Source organism: Trichechus manatus, unplaced genomic scaffold, assembly GCF_000243295.1.
Source record: "Trichechus manatus latirostris isolate Lorelei unplaced genomic scaffold, TriManLat1.0 scaffold00198, whole genome shotgun sequence".
Lineage (NCBI taxonomy): Eukaryota > Metazoa > Chordata > Mammalia > Sirenia > Trichechidae > Trichechus > Trichechus manatus.
Window position 1 is genome coordinate 4,123,377 of NW_004444134.1, and position 20,179 is coordinate 4,143,555.

General features: G+C 40.5%; 1 protein-coding gene across 1 annotated transcript in view; it reads right to left on the reverse strand.

Annotated features, from left to right (window-relative positions):
* Positions 1–237: 237 nt before the first annotated feature.
* Positions 238–20,179, reverse strand: part of MYLK4 (myosin light chain kinase family member 4) — a 110,296-nt gene continuing 90,354 nt past the window's right edge. Inside the window, exons 3-11 of the mRNA XM_004387915.2 lie at positions 17,733–17,838; positions 15,537–15,630; positions 15,351–15,460; positions 14,240–14,381; positions 11,151–11,221; positions 9,819–9,947; positions 7,570–7,722; positions 4,366–4,444; positions 238–537 (exon numbers count right to left, since the gene is read on the reverse strand). Coding sequence (XP_004387972.1) covers positions 490–537; positions 4,366–4,444; positions 7,570–7,722; positions 9,819–9,947; positions 11,151–11,221; positions 14,240–14,381; positions 15,351–15,460; positions 15,537–15,630; positions 17,733–17,838 — 932 coding nt within the window. The 3' untranslated portion in view covers positions 238–489. The remainder of the gene's footprint in view (positions 538–4,365; positions 4,445–7,569; positions 7,723–9,818; positions 9,948–11,150; positions 11,222–14,239; positions 14,382–15,350; positions 15,461–15,536; positions 15,631–17,732; positions 17,839–20,179) is intronic.

Genomic DNA, 20,179 nt, shown 5'->3' on the forward strand with positions numbered 1-20,179 from the left:
CTTGGGTGAGTTAGCCTCTGAGACTCGGTCTTCCTGTCTGTATAAAAGAGGGCACTACTTCCTCTGATCTCAGAGAATTGTTGAAAGGACTAAATGAGATAGTCTGTGTACAGGTACCAGCACCTACTGACAAGAGCTAAGGTTTATGGAGTACCTGATATTTGTCAGGCCCTGGTCTCAGGGTTTTGCTTGTGTGGCTCAAATTATCTCACTGGAACCACATGATGACCTTAGGAACCAATACTATTATTATCCCAATACACAGATCAGGAACCTGAGGTTTCCCAGCTAGGAGCTGGCAGAGCCAGGGAGCAAACACAGCTGGTCTGACCTCGGAGTTCACCCCCTTAGCCAAAACACTATCCTGCTCCTCACATGGTTTGTGCAACAAATAGCAGGTTCTTTCTTGTTCCCCTCTCTAAGGCTTGTACAAACACCTCTTTAGCAAAAGACCTGAGACCAACCTTTCAAATGGGTTCCTTCCGTAGATTATTTGGTCCCATGGTTCTGGGCATTAGAGGAGCAATTCTTCTTCTTCTAGGAAAAGCAAAAGGCATTTGGGGAAGGATTAGAACTTTTCCCATCAGTCCCTAACTTACATGAGAACACTTGAAGAGTAAATAATTTGCTACTGTGTAGAAAATGTTCTTCAAAAGTGGCTCTTGAAGGCTACATAGTGGACAACTCTTAGACCTATCTGCAGACTTCGGTCCTCACTGCCTTCAAAGTCCAGTTCAAGGTCATCCCCACCTCTCCCCATAGATTCTCCTCTCACCCTTGCCACCACTACTCTTCCTTTTCAGTTAGATCTGGGGCCAAGGAGCTCAATACCTAGCTATACTCAATTTTTATACATGTGTGTTTTGTGCACACTCACTTCAACATTTACTGTGTGCTTTCTAAGCACCAGAGTCAGGACTGATACGGGGCTGTAAGAGTCCGAAGCATGAACTGCTTCTTCCAAAAGCTTTTAAATCTAGTAGATAAAGTTATTGAGTGTCACATAAAATGTAAGTGCCACAAGAGAGATTCAAGAAGACAGAGAAAGGATTTCTAGTTTGGGGATTGAGAAACAATATCTTCAAGGAGGTGGCATTTAAAACAGACCTTGGAGAATAACCAGGATTTGGGCTGATATGGAGGGAGTATAGAGATAAGACTGGAAATCTGCAGCAGGCCTTGATTGCTTGGTGTATTTTGGGCAGTGCTTGAAGATCTGTTGATCAGGGAGTAATTGATCAGAGCTTTAATTAGGGAAATAATGATTTGATGGATTAGGGAAGAAATAAATGGAGGTTGAATATCAGCTTGTAGATTATTTTATTAGTTCAATAAATGAGAAGAAGGGCTGAGATAAGGCAGTAGTGTGGGGAATGAGAAGGAAGGGAGCTTATTAGTTCTGGGAGAAAAGAAACCATGTCATATATATTCTTTTTCCTTCCCTCCCAGCCCCAAAGCATTTATTAAGTCTATAGTAGATACTTGCTGAATTCTAATAGATTTTCACTTTGGGGATGCTTCTCCCCACCCCAGGTTGAGAGCTGTTTCTGACGGAAGATAGATTATGTGTGGATGGTTTGGAAACCAAAGAAAGGCTGAGAACCACTGCCTATCATCTTGAACATAGTACAGAAGACAGAGAGCTTCAGCACCTTAATTTCTAAGAAGAAAAAACCTTCTTAAGTTTAGTGGCTGGTTATAGGCAAGCTTAGTAGTTAAGAGAGAGCAAGTGCTTTCAACTGTTTTATGACAGTTAAAAGAGATAAATAAAAAGGATGTTGTTGTTAGCTGCTGTCAGGTTGGCCCCCAATGCATGGCGACCCCTTGCACGATAGAACAAAATGCTGCAAAAGACTTTTAAAATATAATTAAGTTTAAATGGTAAACAGCTTTGGATAAAAGTTAAATTTTCAATGTAAAGTTAAATTCTGATTTTATGGAATATCTCAGAACCAAGATTATCCAAAAAATAAATCTTCTGGAGAAACTGAGTCTCAATATTTCATTGTAAAATAAAACATATTAAGTTTGAATATTGGCTTTCAGAAAGACCAGAAATGTAAGGTACAAGAACAGTTCTGGAAACATCACTCAGACTCCCTTTGCCCAGCAGCCAATCACTGGGCTGGGTGTTGTGAGGCTCTGCTCTAGGATTGAGAGCCAGCCTGCCTGGGCTGCATGCTGGCTCTGTCACTGGGCAAGTTCTTAACCCCTCGTCCTCTGTTCCCTCATCTGTGTAATGGCACAGACAGTGCCTATTTCTTATGACTGGTATGAGGATTAAATGTGTTAATTTGTGTAGAGAAATTAAAACAGTGTCTGGCATATATAAACCACAAAACCCATTGCCGTCTAATCAATTCCAACTCATATAAACCCTATAGGACAGAGTAGAACCGCCCCATAGGGTTTCCAAGGCTCTAATCTTTAGGGAAGCAGACTGCCACATCTTTCTCCTGTGGAGCAGCTGGTGGGTTCGAACCGCCGACCTTTCAGTTAGCAGCCAAGCACTTAACCACTGCGCCACGAAGGCTGCTATATCATTACAACTTTAATGATAACAAACTAGATTTATAGAATGGAATTTTTTTTAAAAAAAAAGGTAAAACAAAAATCCTCACTATTCTTGAACTATCTGTTCACCTCGGGTAACAGCAGTTGGATGGAATAAACAAAAAGGTAATTTTTGTTATATGGTTTTTAAAATATTTTTAAACTTCTAAAAAATTTATAATGTCATTAATTATCTGCTGTGGTTTCTATATTGTCCTACCCTGTCAAAGTGTATTTGGACACCAATAAGCTTGGATAAAAATACATTGGTGGAAAATTGGCTCAAAATAAGTTGGTAACCCTAATAAGCAGTTTATGTAGTCTGGGTGAGGTAGCAACTAGGTAATAAGTCTATTTTTACCTGACATCAGTACCAATTATCACAGAAGGTATATTCAGCCCACAAATAAAACTTAGTACTGATGCTAAATTTAGAATTAAAGTTAATTTCAATAACAACTGGATGTGGAAAAAATGAGTACCTGAGCCTAGTCATTCCAAGGTTTGTTGGTCAGTGAAAAAGTTCCACACCAAAGCACTGGGTGGCAAGGAGCAAAGGTGGAAGCAATCAGAATCTACTGAACACCTTCTGTGCCAGGGGCATGAGGGCAACCATCTGAACTTATGCTCACATCAGACCTGCCCCAAGGAGGCCTGAGGAAAGGCAGGAAGTATCAATTGCTGATCACCTCCACATTAATCCTGCCCAGCTGAACATCCTAAATATTTAATAAAGTTATTTGAATGTTACACATCTGTTTCCATGTTATTAATACAATCCATGATTATTTGGATGGAGACACAGAGGAGAAGCCAGACAGAAGACTGGAATAATTCAGGTAAGGGATATCTTGGTCCAGGATGGTTGTGGGGATGGAGAGGATTGGACAGATCCCAGAGGTAATTAGGGGACATAATGTACAGAACTTGGAGATAAGTATGAGATGGGGGAGGTGCTGAGGGAGAGGGAGGAAACAAAGATGGTGCCCTGGATCTGATTTAGGCTCCCAGGGACATTCTCCCTGGGAAAGAATTGTCTAGGATGAGGTGCAGTGGCGGAGACGAGTCTGGTTTAGGACTGAGAAGATCTAAGTGGAAATATCTAGTACATAGTTGTATATATGGATCAGAAGCTTAGGAAAGTAATCTGTGCCAAAGAGACAGATGAGGGAGTCAGAATACAAATGGCAGTTATAGCAGTGAGAGTGGACAGAGATTTAGTTGTGTGAAGTTATTCCACAGCACGAGCTTAATTATTCTCAACAAATACTTTAGTTGTCTTTTTTCAGCCTCCTCTAAGAGCCTCCTTCACATATACTTAGATGAGTATCTGGAAAGCTGAGTGTTAGAGTTAAAATTTTGGAGCCCAGATAAGCATAGAATTCAGAATTCTGAATTCCATTTTAAGCAAGCATAAGTACATTAGCATATATTCTCTGAAACTTTCTATGTGAACATATCCTAGGCTGTGTGTGTGTGTGTGTGTGTGTGTGTGTGTGTGTGTATGTGTGTGTGCAGTACAATGGTGTAATTCATTTCATAATGGATACAATGATTTAGTAATAAATTTAATATTTAAACAGTTATGCTGTAAATAATACTCTGTTGAACAATATAAGTAGCATTTATTTTTTTAAAAAAATACAAAATGCTCTAAAAATGCATTTTAAGCAATTCAATACTAGCACAAGATTTGAAGGCTGGGAGAAAAGGAATTAGAAAGAACTTTATCTATCTATGTCTCTAGCATGTGGTCGCCGAAAGACCTATGCCAACTTGACAAGAAGAGGAAAAATGACAAGACGTGGTCACCTGTGCACTGAGTCTGGAGTGCAGCTTGTGTTCTGACAACCAAGGGTGCTTCAGAGCTTCACTCGCACTTATCCTCCAACTAAAGGAAAAAGCAGAAAGGTGTTAGTGGGCATACCCAGTGAGGCCTCTGCCTTTGGGAAGCCAGAGAGCTGAATGCCAAATCATTATCAATTCCACTCTCTCTGCATTGTCATTATTCGTGATTGTGTGAGCCTCATATCTAATCAAGGTGACAACCTAGGAAATTGTAAGTAAGACATATAACTTAAACTTTTTGTTAATTATGAACATCTGCTTTCACACAGAAGTAACCATTCTTGATGTAACCTCTGAGCTTCATAAACTGATCTTCTATCAGTCAGTTGAAGAATAAATGTATATTCACCACTGCAAAAGCAAAATGCTGCAATGATTCTTGATTATTGCAAAATCAATCTATGTAGTAAAACTTTTGAATATTATGTATTAAGAACTGTTGAATTAAGAACTTTTAAATAGTTAAAATAAATATGGAAATGGAGGGTGGATATAACTATTGAGAGAGTACATTATTTAGATACCTTTAGGAAGAAACTATGTCCATTTTGGAGACAACAAAATTTTGTATGAAAAAATTTTTTAAATAATATAAGGCAGAATAATAAAGATTATGTTGTATTCTAATTCTAAACTTCTTAAACTTGTTTGGCTTGCTAACTGATATCACATTAAGCCAAATAACCTTTCAAAATAAAAAAACTATAAGTGAGTGCAGTAATCTGACATTTGCTTTTGAAAAAAAAATCAAGAAAATAGCTTCAAGCAGTCATGAAACTTCATTTTGAAGGATTGTGTCATCAGATACCAAGTATTTAAGTATAAGAGTTGAAGAAGAGATAAGTCTTTCCTTTAGTCAATTAATATCAGAGGGGAAGGAAAGCTTAATATCCTGGTGACAACGGCACCATTAGTTGGACTCTATATAGGCAGAGGTAATAGAACAAAACAAAACACAACCTCTGATCCTGAACCAACCTCAGATGAAGTGAGATTCTGTTTCGTATCATAGATTTTCAGTATTGAACCCCCAGAAGCATCCTAACATCTGATTTTGCTGAAAATTATTAGTCTTCCACCGTCATGTCAAACTTTTAAAAACTGACTATTTAAAAGTTAGCAATAAAATTGTACTAATCATTAAATTTTTCATAAAAATTTCAGGCTTATTTTTGTACCCCAGAAATTTATTCCATGATGGTGATACATGGCTCTGGCCTTAGATTCATCCAAATACCAGTCCTAATACTCAGTGAGGGGTCACTTCGCTCCAGGGTGTATTTGATGCTAAGGACGCCCTCAGACTGTAGGATGGGGCAGGGCAGGGTCTGCTCTGCGCTAGTCTTGGGACTGCCTCACTGCATTCAAGCTGTTTCCTGCCTATAAAACAAAGACAACAATAACCATGCACCACAGGATTATCTGAAGGATTAAATCACAAGATGCATAAAAGATTCTCATTAAATGTGAACTTCTCATCTTCTGAAGATATTACAAGGTTGACGTTTTCCATCGGTTCACTGCTTGGGCTACCTGTAAAACTCGCTGTCATAGAGTCGATTCCAACACACAGCGACTCTATAGGACAGAGTAGAACTGCCCCATAGGGTTTCCAAGGCTGTAATCTTTACAAAATCAGACTGCCACATCTTTCTTCCACGGAGTGGCAGGTGAGTTCGAACCACGCTGACCTTTCAGTTAGCAGCTGAGTGTTTAACCACTGCGCCACCAGGGCTCCTTGCCTGGGCTACAGTAACGTGCAAATAATATTAACAATGGTAACATTACTGTTATTGTGTCTTTCCTTTAAGGATAAAGAACACAACCCACTGACGTCAAGCCGATTCCCACTCATAGCGACCCTATAGGACAGAGTAGAGCTGCCCCATAGCGTTTTCAAGAAGCAGCTGGTGGATTCAAACTGCCAACACTTTGGTAAGTAGCTGTAACTCTTAATCACTGCAGCACCAGGGCTCCATAAACACAAACTAAAAAAAAAAGTCAAGCCCATTGCCATCAAGTTGATTCCAACTCAATGATAAACACAAGTATCTGTTAATTGCCCTTCTTCTCAGCCTGGCTAGGTCCTCTTCACCATTTAGGACTCGGTTCTGGCCCCTGTCAATATATTCTATCTTTGCATTAACCACATTGCGATATATCTTTTTAAAAAGATCTATCTCTTCTATTAGATTGTAAGTTACCTAAAGCAGGGACTGGACTTTGTACATCTGTTCTCGACACCCCAGATGCATTTCCTGGCATATAGTAATTAATTAATTAATTTAATTAGTAAATTAAATAAGTAAATAATTAATTGCATACTGGAATGAATGAAGTTCCTGAGAGTCAGGTACTTGGCCAGACTATTACACATGCCCCATCCTCTGACCCCCGTGCACCCTCCTACCCATCAGTGTGGTCATGTTTATTAATGACTTAAAAAGCCATAAAAATAATAAGCAAAAACCGTATCTGAATATTATCTACCATTATATGTTTTCAGTATAAAACCACCTGAAACAGCGTGTTTGACAGGTGAAGCACAACGTCCTTTCTCCTTTATAATTCTAAAATGCAAGCCCCTATATGTCAATATCACTGTTTTTCACCCACTGGATTTTGAATCAATGTGGTTTTGGCATGACAGAAAACAGAAGGTAATGTGACACATATGGTTATGAGTATGGACTTGGGGAAAGGGGACCTTGTGTTTGATCATCAATTCTGCCTCTTACTGTCTCTATGCTTCATCTATAAAATGGTAATCATTAATGATTAAAAGAGATACTATCTATAAAACACTTGACACTGTCTGGTACATAGTAAGCTCTCAGATGAAATGGTAGTAAGTGTTCAGTTACACAGAACACATATGTTGTGCTTTTTAGAGGTGAAAGGGACCACTGCAATAACTTACTCCAAGCTGATGAGTAAACTGAGAGAGGCCTTGCTTGCTGGAGCCTTGTATGGAAAGGCAGAGGGAGAGAAGCTTTTCGGCAGCCCCATTCAAGCCTAATGACCACAGCAGTCTCGATCTCAGGAGACCAAGGACTGGGTCGAGGAGCATCACATTAGTTCTATCTACAACTCTGCACTGAACATCACAGGGAATCCGGGGTTCCCTGACCTGACTCTAACCACGAGCACAGAGTGAACCTGGCTTACCTCTTCTCCTTAATCAGGAGCTTGGAGATGAACTCCTGGGCCTCCTCTGAGACATCCCGAAATTCTTCATCCTCCAGGTCCCACCTACAGGCCAGGATGTTACTCAGTGTCTCTGTATCATTGTCACCCAGGAAAGGGGACAGACCACTAAGCCTAGAAGACAGAGGATCCAGGGTGAGTGTTTTAGACCACGTCCAAACCCGTGAAGAAGACAGGCTGCTTTTCTGGTTCTATTGTTTAAAAGTGAGAGGAGGAAAACCACCTAATAAGTAAGAATACTTTTATAATACATTATTCCAATCAAGAAAATGCTTACTCCCCTACCCTACCCCCAATCAAACCACCACAGCAATGGGGGCAGCAGTCACAGAGGAAGAGAAGCCTGAAGGAAAGGCACGGATTTCTCCTACAAGCAAAGTGCTGTCACACACAGATGACTAACGCCAGGCTCAACAGGACCCAGTTTTGTCTTTTTTTTAAAGGCTGCTTTAAGGTCTCAGGTGTTGCCCTAGGAGTTAAAGTGCTGAGTCCAGGGGACATAATTCACTGTCCTTGCGCCCAGGGGAACTCAGAGAGTCTAGAAAGTAGCCAAGTATGGTAAAATGTTACTTTTAAACATTTTTTATAGCGGTAAAATAAATACTACAAAACCTTTGCCATTTTAACCACTTTTTAGCGTACAATTCAGCGACATTAATTACATTCACCATGTTGTGCTGCCACCACCACTATGCATTTCCAAATGTTTTTCATCCTTCTATACAGAGACTCCGAATCCCTAGATGGTGCAAACAGTTAGAGTGCTCAGCTGCTAACCAAAAGGTTGGAGGTTTGAATCTACCCAGAGGCATCTCGAGAAAAAAAGACCTCGTGATCTCCTTCTGAAAGGTCACAGCCGTTGAAAACCCTACGGAGCACAGTTCTACTCTGACACACATGGGGTCACCAGGGGTGAGGATCCACCCAAAAGCAACTGGAAAACAGAAACTCAGTACCCCTTCAGCAGTAACTCCCATCTCCCCTCTCCTCAGCCCCTGTAAACACGAATAAACTGCGGTCTCTATGTATTTGCCTATTCTGGATATTTCATATAAGTGGGATCATACACTGTTTGTCCTTTTGTATCTGATTTATTTCACTCAGCATAATGTTTTCAAAATCCATCCGTTTTGTAGCACATGGTGGGGTAGTAGTTAAAGTGCTTGGCTGCTAACCGAGAGGTCGGCGGTTCGAATTCACCAGTCACTCTGTGGGAGAAAGATGTGGCAGGCTGCTTCTGTAAAGATTTCAGCCTTGGAAACCCTATGGGGCAGTTCTACTCCGTCCAGTGGCATCACCAGTGTTGGTGTCACCCAGCGTAGTAAATCGTGATGTCATCCCCCCCACACTAATTACTACAATATTATAGCTAAAACACCAGAAATTTTGACAAAGTCAGTGACTATGAAACACTGGCAGCAATGAAAACAGCGCATGCTTGTAGCATGTGCAGATCAAATCACGTGACTCGAAGCATCATTGTAATTGGGTAATAATGACAGCTCTAACTGGAGTGCATTAGAAGGTTCAAAAAATAAATTAGCATAGAGTTCTAGCCTTGTCCGTATATCGATACATGTAAGCCGGGCTTACAAAAAAAATTTCTGTTGTTATAACTAACCACAGGGATATTTTCATTAGAAAATAATAAAATTCTACTGAAACACTGCACAGAAATTTTATAGTCATTTTGGTGTCACCTCCTCAGACAGTGTCACCCGGTGCAGTCCGCATCTCCCTAGTGACACCACTAACTCTGTCCTACAGTGTCACTGGAGAGCCCTGGTGGCACAGTGGTTAAGAGCTCAGCTGCTAACCAAAAGTTCAAATCCACCAGCTGCTCCCTGGTAACTCAATGGGGCAGTTCTACTCTGGTGGCTATTGAGTCGGCATCAACTAGACAGCAACGGTTTTGTTTTTGTTTTTGTTGGTTTTTTTATAGTGTCACTATGAGTCAGAATCGACTTGACGTCAGCGGGTTTGGTTTTGGTAGCATGTATCAAGACTTCATTTCTCTTTATGTCTGAATAATATTCCAGAGATATGCCACATTTTGTTTATCCATTCATTGTTGATGGACACTTGGGCTGTTTCCACAATGTTACTTATTTTTAAAAGACCTAAGTTAGTGCTTTTATTCAAAATGGCCAATCCTCACAGGAGACTCGTGGGTTTGAGAACAAAGGTCAGACGGAGAGGAGCTCTCTTACAGCATGTAGGCGATGACTCCTACGCTCCACATGTCAGTAGGGAAGGAGACAAAGTCATAGTTCACAACTTCAGGGGCAAGGAATTCTGGGGTGCCAAAGTTCACCCTCAGCTTCTCTCTGAGTTTGTATCTGAAATTTAAGAGAACATGGAGGAATAAAAAAAAATTAAAAATCTTGAAAATTGAAAAGATGTAGTCTGTAAGACAAATTAACTTTAGCTCTACAGTGAACTTAAAATAAATAGACCTTAAAGGAAATTACATATTTAAAGGGACAGTGTCAAAAACTTGTAAAGAAATTCCAGGGGTTTTAAGAGTCAAAATTCATAATGTAAAACCTTAACAATCAAACAGGGGAAAGGTTGGTCAGAATAATTCGAACATCTGAATTATAGAAGACATTCAAAGGAAAGCTGATACAGTCACTGGCATGGAGGTGGCTGGAATAAGCCTATATCAAGGAATAAACAAACGCTGCCGTAACTTACAACAGCCATTTCATATGCCTCATTAATGGCCCAAATTCCACGAAAACTCTTTGTTCCCTTAAGAAGCTTATTTGTGCTAGAAACTTCTGCATTCTTGTTTACACTATTAATTTTTAAAAAATAAATCTCTATACAGATGGGAGCAATATGAAAGACTAAGTAAGACAGGAGAAAAATGTAGAACAAAATTCTAACTCACACAAAAAAATTAAAAAGACCAGACTTACTGGTCTGACAGAGACTGGAGAAACCCTGAGAGTATGTCTCCTGGACATCCTTTCAGCTGAGTAATGAAGTCACTTCTGAGGTTCACCCTTCAGCCAAAGATTAGACAGGCCCGTAAAACAAAATGAAACTAAAGGGGCACGCCAGCCCAGGGGCAAGGACCACAAGGTAGGAGGGGACAGGAAAGCTGATAATAGAGAACCCAAGGTCGAGAAGGGGGAATGTTGACATGTCGTGGGGTTGGTAACCAATGTCACAAAACAATATGTGTACTAATTGCTTAATGAGAAGCTAGTTTCTTCTGTAAACCTTCATCTAAAGTACAATAATAAAAAGAAAAAAAAGACTAAGACAAACTCTTATAAATTCTAAATTAATGGCTCCTAGTTTAATAAATTTACTATATTAGGTTTTAATTTTCATATTTTTTCTTGCATATACTGTAAAAAGTTTTAAACATTCAAATCCCAAGTTTTACAATGTAAGACTGAGCATACTTTTTGCTAAATTAATTCTAAATGGGGACGTGGAATCAAGGGTTACATAAGATTTATCTTAGCAAAGAAAGAGCACCCGTCTGCCTTAACTCCATTCATATACTAGTGTACAAACAGACATACCTTCTGGCCAATCCAAAATCAATAATTTTTATTTGTTTAGTATTCCGATTCACACATAGGATATTCTCAGGCTGCAGGAGAAAGAGACACATTAGCAATGAAAACAACCATAGTTCACTCAAATTGTCCTTGAACCACAACTAAAAATACAATGGTGCTCAGAAAAACACATCAGGCTTTTCACATCGCAGCTGGCTTGTCTGTGTGGGTACTTTCTCCTTTCATTATGTGGTGGGTGAGGCTGTGGGGCCCCTGCCAGCCTTGCACTACCCTGCCTATCCCTCTCCCTGGCTCCGCAGTCCCCACAGTGTGCGAAGGAAGAAGGAAGGGAGAGCTCAGCGCTCTCCAGGTGACTAGTGGAGGCTGTCTCTACTTGACATCTGTCTCCTAGAATTATTAAGTATGAATTTTCCCTTTGTGGAGGAATATGTTTCCTGAGATTTATGGGTTCTAAGAGAAACAGCCTGACTCATTTAAACAGCCACTCTGAATATGCAATGTAATGTGAATGTTCCTGCCTGCTCAGTTTTCCCTTTGGGCATTGTCAATCGGGAAAGTTATATGTCAAAGGAAGGCTTTCCTCCCTTCTCATTCTTCATTCTGGGCAATTCCAAAGTTCTGCTGAGCTTGGTTTCAATACCTTAAACCTTTGATTGAGTACTCCCTTGAAGTCTGACTCTGGTAAGAATTTTTACCCACGGTCTTTAGGGTGAGGGGGGAGAAATGCAGATGGTAGCCCTACTGCTCCATGTTTATAGGATGTCTTACAAGTGCACCTACATCTGAGGAAAATAAGGAATCTGATTTAAAGTCAAAGTCATCAATACAAGGGAAATAAAGCTTAGAAGAGCCTAGACATCCCAAGTTCAAGCTCTAACTTGCCCTAAGAGCTGGGGGCATTAGCCTATTCCCCAATCCCTGGAATCCCATTTCCTAACCCCCTAGGTAGGATAATGCTGCCCGCCCCCTTCCTGTCTGAGTGGAAAAGAGGGTCAAGTGAGATAAGAAATTCAGAAGCACTTTGTGAAATGATGCATTGTCTCTTTATCAATATTCAGTAGTCCATTTGATTGGGCATGTTGTATTTGGCAGCCGTTTTCTAAAATATCTCTAAAACAGATTTCTGTGGGTAAAAGCTGTTTATAGAGAAGTGGGTGCTATGTAAGAAATTTGGTTTCATGCTTACATAACTGATCAATCATGTATAAAACTGTCCAATTATCAAAGAATACTATGGCATTAAAAAACATTTGTTTGAAAAATGTAAAGACACAGTTTTGAGGTACTTCAAAAAGGCATTTCTTTCTGATTTTGAAATTAAAGCATGTTCATTGAATAACATTTGCAAAGCACAGAAAAATGTAAAGGAGAACAATTTAAAATCACAGCCACTATTGTGTTTGGTCCTTTTCCTTCCATGGAGTCCCTAGGTGATACAGATGGTTAATACACTCTACTGCTAACTGAAAGCTTGTCAGTTTGAATCTACCCAGAGGTTCCTTGAAAGAAAGCCCTGGCAATCTATTTCCAAAAAAAACAGCCATTGAAAATCCTATGGAGCACAGTTCTACACTGACACACATGGGGTCACCATGAGTCAGAACTGACTCCACAGCAATTGGTTTGGGTTTTGGCTTTCCTTCCAAGGAAGCTTCTGAAAGAGATGAGCAGTCTTAGATGATCCACCCAGCTTTCACTTTTATTATTCTCTTTAAATGAAAACCATAACTGAAATTGTGCACTGCAAGTCCTCAATAAATGTCATGAAGCCACGTGTAGAGCCATTTGACTTGTGGTAGGTCAGCTTCTAGTTCCAGTTACCAATCAAATCCCTGTGGAAATACCAGCAGAGTATCTAAACTGAGTGACAATGCGTCATGAAAATATGCATCATCACGCTCAGTTCATAGCCAAGTGTTTCGCCAATGATTTCCAGCCTCTGACTTGGTCATTTTCTATGCTATTTCCTCCCGCCCTCATCCCACGCAGAGTGAATGGGAAAGGGAATGCGTAAATCAAGACAGCAAAGGAACCTGAGTAAGAGGAAGAGAGGCTCGTGGAAACCTAGTTAAGGAGACTAAAATTATTTAGCTCTGCAGTCCCTGGTGACTCACAATATATGGTGGGTTACATTTAAGAATATTTTATCTCACTGTCATGTTGTGCAAACTGGGAAGTAAGTTTGTGATGGGGCCACACGAAGAGATGCACTTGGTGATACTTAGCCCCCATCGTGGAGCTGATCAGGGTTATCGGGTCTGCATCTGTTATTGGTGGTAACGGGGACTATACACAACTCAATTCTAGGAACAGCAGAGAGAAAAAGAGAAACAGGGAAGGAGCAATCAGTAAGAGAAGATGGCAGGTGGCTCGGCTTCCTCAGTTCTCACATATGCTTCCTACCATTCCCAGTGTGCCACCCCAATCCCACCCCACAGCCTCTGTGCTCCTGAGCATTTCAGCACCCCACTTCTGGCTGCCCTGCATTCCCATTCTGCCAGCAGTTTCTACTCAGTGCTCTGTAAATCCCTAAATCCTGGAGCTTTCCTGAAGATTTCAGGAGAGTGATGGGGAATCTGGGTGAGCTGGAATGTCTGGCTATTGCTGTTGTTGTTAGGTGCCATCGCATCGATTTCAACTCATAGCGACCTCATGTGACAAGCAGAACTTCCCCCATAGGGTTTTCTAGGTTATAAACCTTACAGGAGCTGACCACCAGGTCATTCTCCCACACAGCCTCTGGGTAGGTTCGAAATATCAACCTTTCATTTAGCAGCCGAGCACTTAACCGTTGCACCACCAAGACTGCTTTTGTCATTGTTGTTTTAAACTGTTATTGAAACCATCCCCCATGTAGATTCCCTTAACACAGGCACATTATAAGACTCAGAGATGAAGACATGAAAATAGTAGGGGTGACAGAAGTTGGGAGTCAGTAGATGAGGATAAGAATCTAGATCTTTACTAATTCCTTGATATGTAGCTAGTGACAGTACCAATGTTCCCAGCTGGTACTTTGTAATGTGTGATGGTTCACTGACCAACTTGAGGAGAGGGACTGAGGAGGAGAGGAACAGAGCATGCCCCACCTTCAGGTCCAAATGGAGGATGTACATCTGGTGCATGTGCCTGATCCCCTCGCAGATCTGCTTGATGAACAGGATGGTATCGAGCTCAGTCAGATTGTAGTTTTCATCAATGATTCGGTCAAACAGCTCCCCTCCATCCACACTGCAGAGGGGAGAGGTGGAAGCCCTCAGTAGGATTCCTCTATGACCACATGGTTTTCTTGTTGCAACATGGTGTTTAAGCTTCTCTAACTTTTCCAAAAGATGTGTGCACGCTGTTCTTTCCCTACCTTCTTCACTGCCTCATTAGAGGATTCTGATATTGAAGGTCTTTATCTTACAAACCTTCAGTTTCACAAATGGGATGTCATAAAGTCCCTTTCATCCAGTGGCTATCATGTTTGAGGGCATTCACATCTGCCATTCTCTAATGTACACTGAAGATAAAGAGAACTACAGTAATCCAGTGAAGGGAAATTCCAAACACAGCTAACCCGGCTAGCCAGGTTCTCAACCCTTTAAGTCGTCAGATTAAATCCAGTGCTTAGAGGGGGTCAATGCTAGATACTTTATTATCCAGAATTTCTTATTGCACAATGATAAATAAACCCAAATGGAAAAAAAATTAACTAAATCACAATATTGATTCAGTTTTAATTAGAACTACTCATTTCTTATAATTGAGTAACCAGTTATATAAATTTTTTAATAAAAATGGCTTTAAATTGAAGCTTCTTAGCCCTAATTATCAGCATTTACTCTAAACTTTCTATTAGTGATGAGGTTGAAAATGAAATGCAGTTCACAAATCACTTTCCTCCAGGTTATCCAGAATCATATTTAAGGTTAATTTTTGACAGTATGGTTTAGATACAAAGCTAAATCTGCTTTTCCATTCCACCTGAAATAAATAAAATTACCTGTGGAAATGCATATTCATAAACAATTTCCTTTCTGAAGTTGGTGAGAGTGTCTAATTCATGCAGGACAGAATCAATGATGCACTAAATACGGCTCCAGCCACTTTTCAGGTAGAACGAAATGGCCATGAATGAGGTCTTTGGCAATGTGCTGAGCTTGGCAGGGGAAGGGAATAGGGGGCATCCATGGGAGGTAAGGAAGGGACACATACTACTCCATGACCAGGACCATGTCATTCTTAGACTCAAAGGCATCATAGAGCTGAATGAGATTCACGTGGTCCAGCTGGTTCATGATGCTGATTTCATTCTTCACTTCATCCTGTGAAGAAGGAAAGGGTTTTCAGTGTGGCGAAGCCTGAACAAAAAGGGAGAAAACCACCCGACACCATCCTCACCTTATCCTTGGTGCCTCTGGTCTTAATGATTTTAACTGCCAGTTTCAGACCCGTGGCTTTCTCTTCACACTTGTGAACCTGGCCAAAGCGGCCCCTGGGAAGAAAAGGAAGAGTGCAAGCGTGAGGTGTTGCATGGGCTTTGGGGCTACCATGTGTTTGGTGCACCGCTGCCACGGGCTTTCCTCTTTTGATGGTGAATGAGCAAACCTATTAGTGCACTTACTGTATCCAATAAGCTTCACATAGAGTGTTTTTCCAAGTGTGGTCTGTGGATCACTTGCATCAGAAACACGTGGGGTTTATTAAGAATGCAGATTTCTGGGCCCTACCCCAACCTACTAAGGTGAGATCCCAGAGGCTGCATTTTTATCAAGTTCCTTTGATGATTCATATGTACCCTAAAATTTGAGAACAACCTATGTAGATAATATAGTTTTCTGAATACTCTTGAATGTAATAAGTGAGGTTTTGCAAGCAGTTAAAAACTAGTTGCTGTAGAGTTGACTCCAACTCACAGCAACCTCGTGTGTATCAGAGTAGAGCTGTGTTTCATAGGACTTTCAGTGGCTGTTTTTATGGAAGTAGATTGCCAGGCCTTTTTCCAAAGCACCTCTGGTGGACTGGAACCTCCAACCTTTCAGTTAGCAGCCAAGCAAGTTAACTGTTTGTACCACCCAGGGACTCCCAAGCATATAAACAGATACATTAAATTATTTTTGGAAAATACTTATAAATAAGAGGTATAACAATACTGCATATAGGTAAATATAATAGAAAAATACATTGTACACAGTCACCAGTGCAGTTTTTGATGGTCTAGCTTGGATTTAAACCTATAAAAACTTTGTAAGACAGATTCTTACACATATAATCACACACAGAAACACACTCAAAACTGAGATGACTGAGGACTGAGCAATGTTTTGTTCCATTGTGCCTGGGGTCGCCATGAGCTGGGAACTGACTCGACGGCAGCAAACAACAACAACAGCAACGTATATACTGAGTACATTATGGCTGCCAGTTTTGAGTGGAGCCCAGAACAGGAGGTTGTTGTTTCCAAGGGCAGTACAATCTGCCTTGCCCCTTGGACCATCTGATCGAGAAGATCAATGGGGCCCATGATAACAGAAAGACGTTTTTAAGAAGCCTATGACAACCCTTGACCAGAAGAACAGCATAAACCCTAGGGATTGTCACAGAGCCATACCCTCATCTGCAAATAACTGTTCTTCTCTAGAGAAATAGTTCCAGGCTTGCCACCAAAATCCCTGGAGACCCAAACAAGCTGCCCAAGTAATGCGCAATCCTCATAGCTCCTCTGCTGTCTCTGAACCCCCTTTCTCCCTCAGCTCATCTTTGTAGTGTCACGGGGAGGCCCTCTGATCAGCGGCTGAGGAAGAACTCACTCAGATGGTGCCACTTGGCAGAGGGCAAAAGAAATAAAGAATGGGAAGAGGAGAAAGGGACTTCATAAATATCAGCTACACCCTAATGACCAATTGCACCACCATGAACTATAGTCACTGTTCATATTTTTTTTGCATTGGTAAGTAGGTTTTCAACATATTTATATATGTTTTCTGCTCTCCTTCTCCTATTTTACATAGAAATGCTGACGGTAGCAAACTTTACAATTTGGGTCTTAAGCAATGAGTTTATCATAGGGGATTGTGGCTGGAGCAGAAGATGAAAGAACATTCCCAGAAATAAATTCAGCCCCTGAGGGACTTTAATTTAGATGCCCCCAAATAAGTTCTTCAGTGATGAAAGCAATCAACTGAAACAGATAACAGTAAGTAATGCAGTAACACCATAAATGAAAAACAAGCAACAATGATGAAAAGATATACACATGCATCGAGAAACACACAGTATTCACTCATTTCCACGTTTTGTTTCTTGGTGTTTAAGCCAAGGCACCAGACAACTTCTAAACCTTCTAGTGACTCACTGGGTTTCTCTCATTTTCAGACATTACAACACGGGAAGGAAAGCAGATAATAAATTTGGAATTCAGTCACTGTCACCATATCAACCTCGCTGGCATTGGTGACAGTTTTAAGAAATGACTAAAATCTCTTAAATGTGTGCTTGTAATATATCTGGTTCTCAGGTCAAGACTGGCAAATATTTATGATATCCTTAGAATCTGTCTCTTCGAAAGCTCTCTTATTAAGATTGAGTATTACTTACCGGCCCAAAATTTCTGTCCTGCTCACGGTGTAAAAACTGTTGACTGTTGCTTGTTTGACTGTCACAATTCGATGATCAAATGGGGCAGGAGGAGCTGGGACATCCTCTAGAAGTGAGAGGGAGAAGTGTCATTTGTTAAGCAGTCAGACCTCTTTATGGCACCTAGCCCTGGGCCTCATTACAGAAATTTGCTCATGTAATCATAAAAATACAATGGGCCATATGTTTTATTCCTAGTGATTCAGGAATACAAGTTTTCCTTGCATACCGTCATCTGTGATTCATGAAGATGATACCTAACATCTTTGAGAAAGAATATTAGGACCACCAAACTATTCTTCATACCATCTTCAGGGATGCTTTTGCAAATATCAAAATAGTAAAAATCTCCAACCTCAGTATAGTCCAAATAGGTCATACTTCTAAACTTAAGACCACTTTAATTTAAATGTGAGAAATTGTTTGACCCATTAAAAAAAAAAAAACGCATCACCTGTATAGCCTGTTATTTTCATGAAAGTGAAGAGAAAAATAGAAAAATGTAAAGTTTCTTCACATCATTAAAATTTTTGATATTACGTATTACTTTCTGAAATATTTTGGGCTTTGTTTAAGACACTTTTAGTTCACAGAGATGGGTTTCTCTTGCCTGGAAATAAAACACCCAGTAAAGCTGGGTAAGTGTGTATTCTACAGCTATTAAATTGCTCCCACTTTCCACCTTCATCTTGAGCATTGAACTCTTGTCTACATCAGCATCATTTCTCAAATGTGCAGTTACTGGACAGCACTTCTCCCGGGGTTCTTCCTACTTTTCCATGACTGCAGCTGTGACAGCCTGTTTGCCACCAACCTGCTGGTTTCCAAATTTGTTCACTTGTTACGCATCTGTGTGCGCATACACTGAGGATACCAAGGGAGGCGAGGAGCTAGAAACTTGGCTTTCAAAAGTTCACATTGATTCAACACAGATTTCCTGAGCGCTTAGGTTGTGTGAGGCACTCTGGCAGATGTTAAAATCTGTAACAATCAGATAACATAAAACTATAGGAACCGAATTTTCCCATTTGACATAGACATTCACCTCTCACACCATAAATAAGCTGAAAAATGAAGAAAGTGGTCATGAGAGAGTTCTCTTGGTGGCATTCATCTTGTCAGATTTAAAAAAAAAAAGAGTGATTGAGTTAGGAGCACAAACGGCACCCATATGGCGTGATGAAATATTAGGCTAAGTGAAATGGTTGGTGTAAAGGTTTAAGAAGCTGTAAAAGACTGAAACAAAAGCCACACCCTACCCAGTAGGGCCTCCCGACCTTGCTCTTTGGAGGTCTGAATCCCACCGGGCTCCTGGGGCTTGCCTGCTGCACTTTCCTGGGCCTCTCCCGCTTCCTGAGTCTCTTTAAACGTGCTCTCTTCCCCTGCACCCACTACATCTTATTCTGCTGTTTTTATCGTCCTCGCTGATGAAGCGCTCCTGCGTCATTCTACGTTTGCTGCTGCCAGCGCACCCTGTCCGTTCTGCATTCTGGAAAAGGGTCCTATTGTAGAGTTTCCAGGGAGTCGAGAGGTAGGAATGGCCTTCGCCCCGCTGAAACACCTGGAAAATAGAATCCACTTGCAGCGCTCAAAGTGTCAAGGAGAAAGATTCAGCTGCTCAAATTCTTAGAAATAACGCTTCCTTAGAATGGCATTTGTGGGTGCGGACGTGTGTTTCGTGACAGAATTGAGTGTGTCAGCCTTCTGGAACCACGGAGGCGTGGCTTCCCGTCGACTTTAGGGAGGTGCGACGGGTGGAGGTGACTGGCAGGCATCCAGAGAGTCTCTCAAGTACCTCGTTGAGACCGTTTACAAAAGCAGACATTTTATGGTATAATACTTGACTAATTTTAACTTCGTTTTTTTTCACTCTCATTTATATTGAAGAGAGAAATGACGAAATGAAACCAAAACAAAAAAAGCACTCTGGATATTAACAGCAATGAGAGTCCATCTTTATTGATGAAAGAATTTACCTAGTTTCAGTTTTTCAGTAGCTCCTGACCTTACTAAGCACATCCTTACAGCGATGGATTTTCTCAGTTATTGTTTATAATTCTTGGAGAATTAGACTTCTCTAAGATTAGGTTTCAATATAGTATTTTCAAATAAAATAAGAATTATATCTTAAATCCTTAAAAAAGATCAAAGGTGTTTGGATACTATTTGTTCCAAATAGATACTGTGCTTCATCATAACCTAGAATAATTGATTTTGATTGGCTACAAAATTACCTGAATTTTTACATGAACCTTTCCAATTCAGGAAAAAAGTCATTCAGTAATCTACTTCTTACTCAATTCTCCCAATATTTGTTGGAAAATAGTCAATTTATCATGTATAACAGAGTAGGTACAGTTTTTAAGATACAGGTTTTTACAGATAAATCTGATTATTATTTCTTTTTT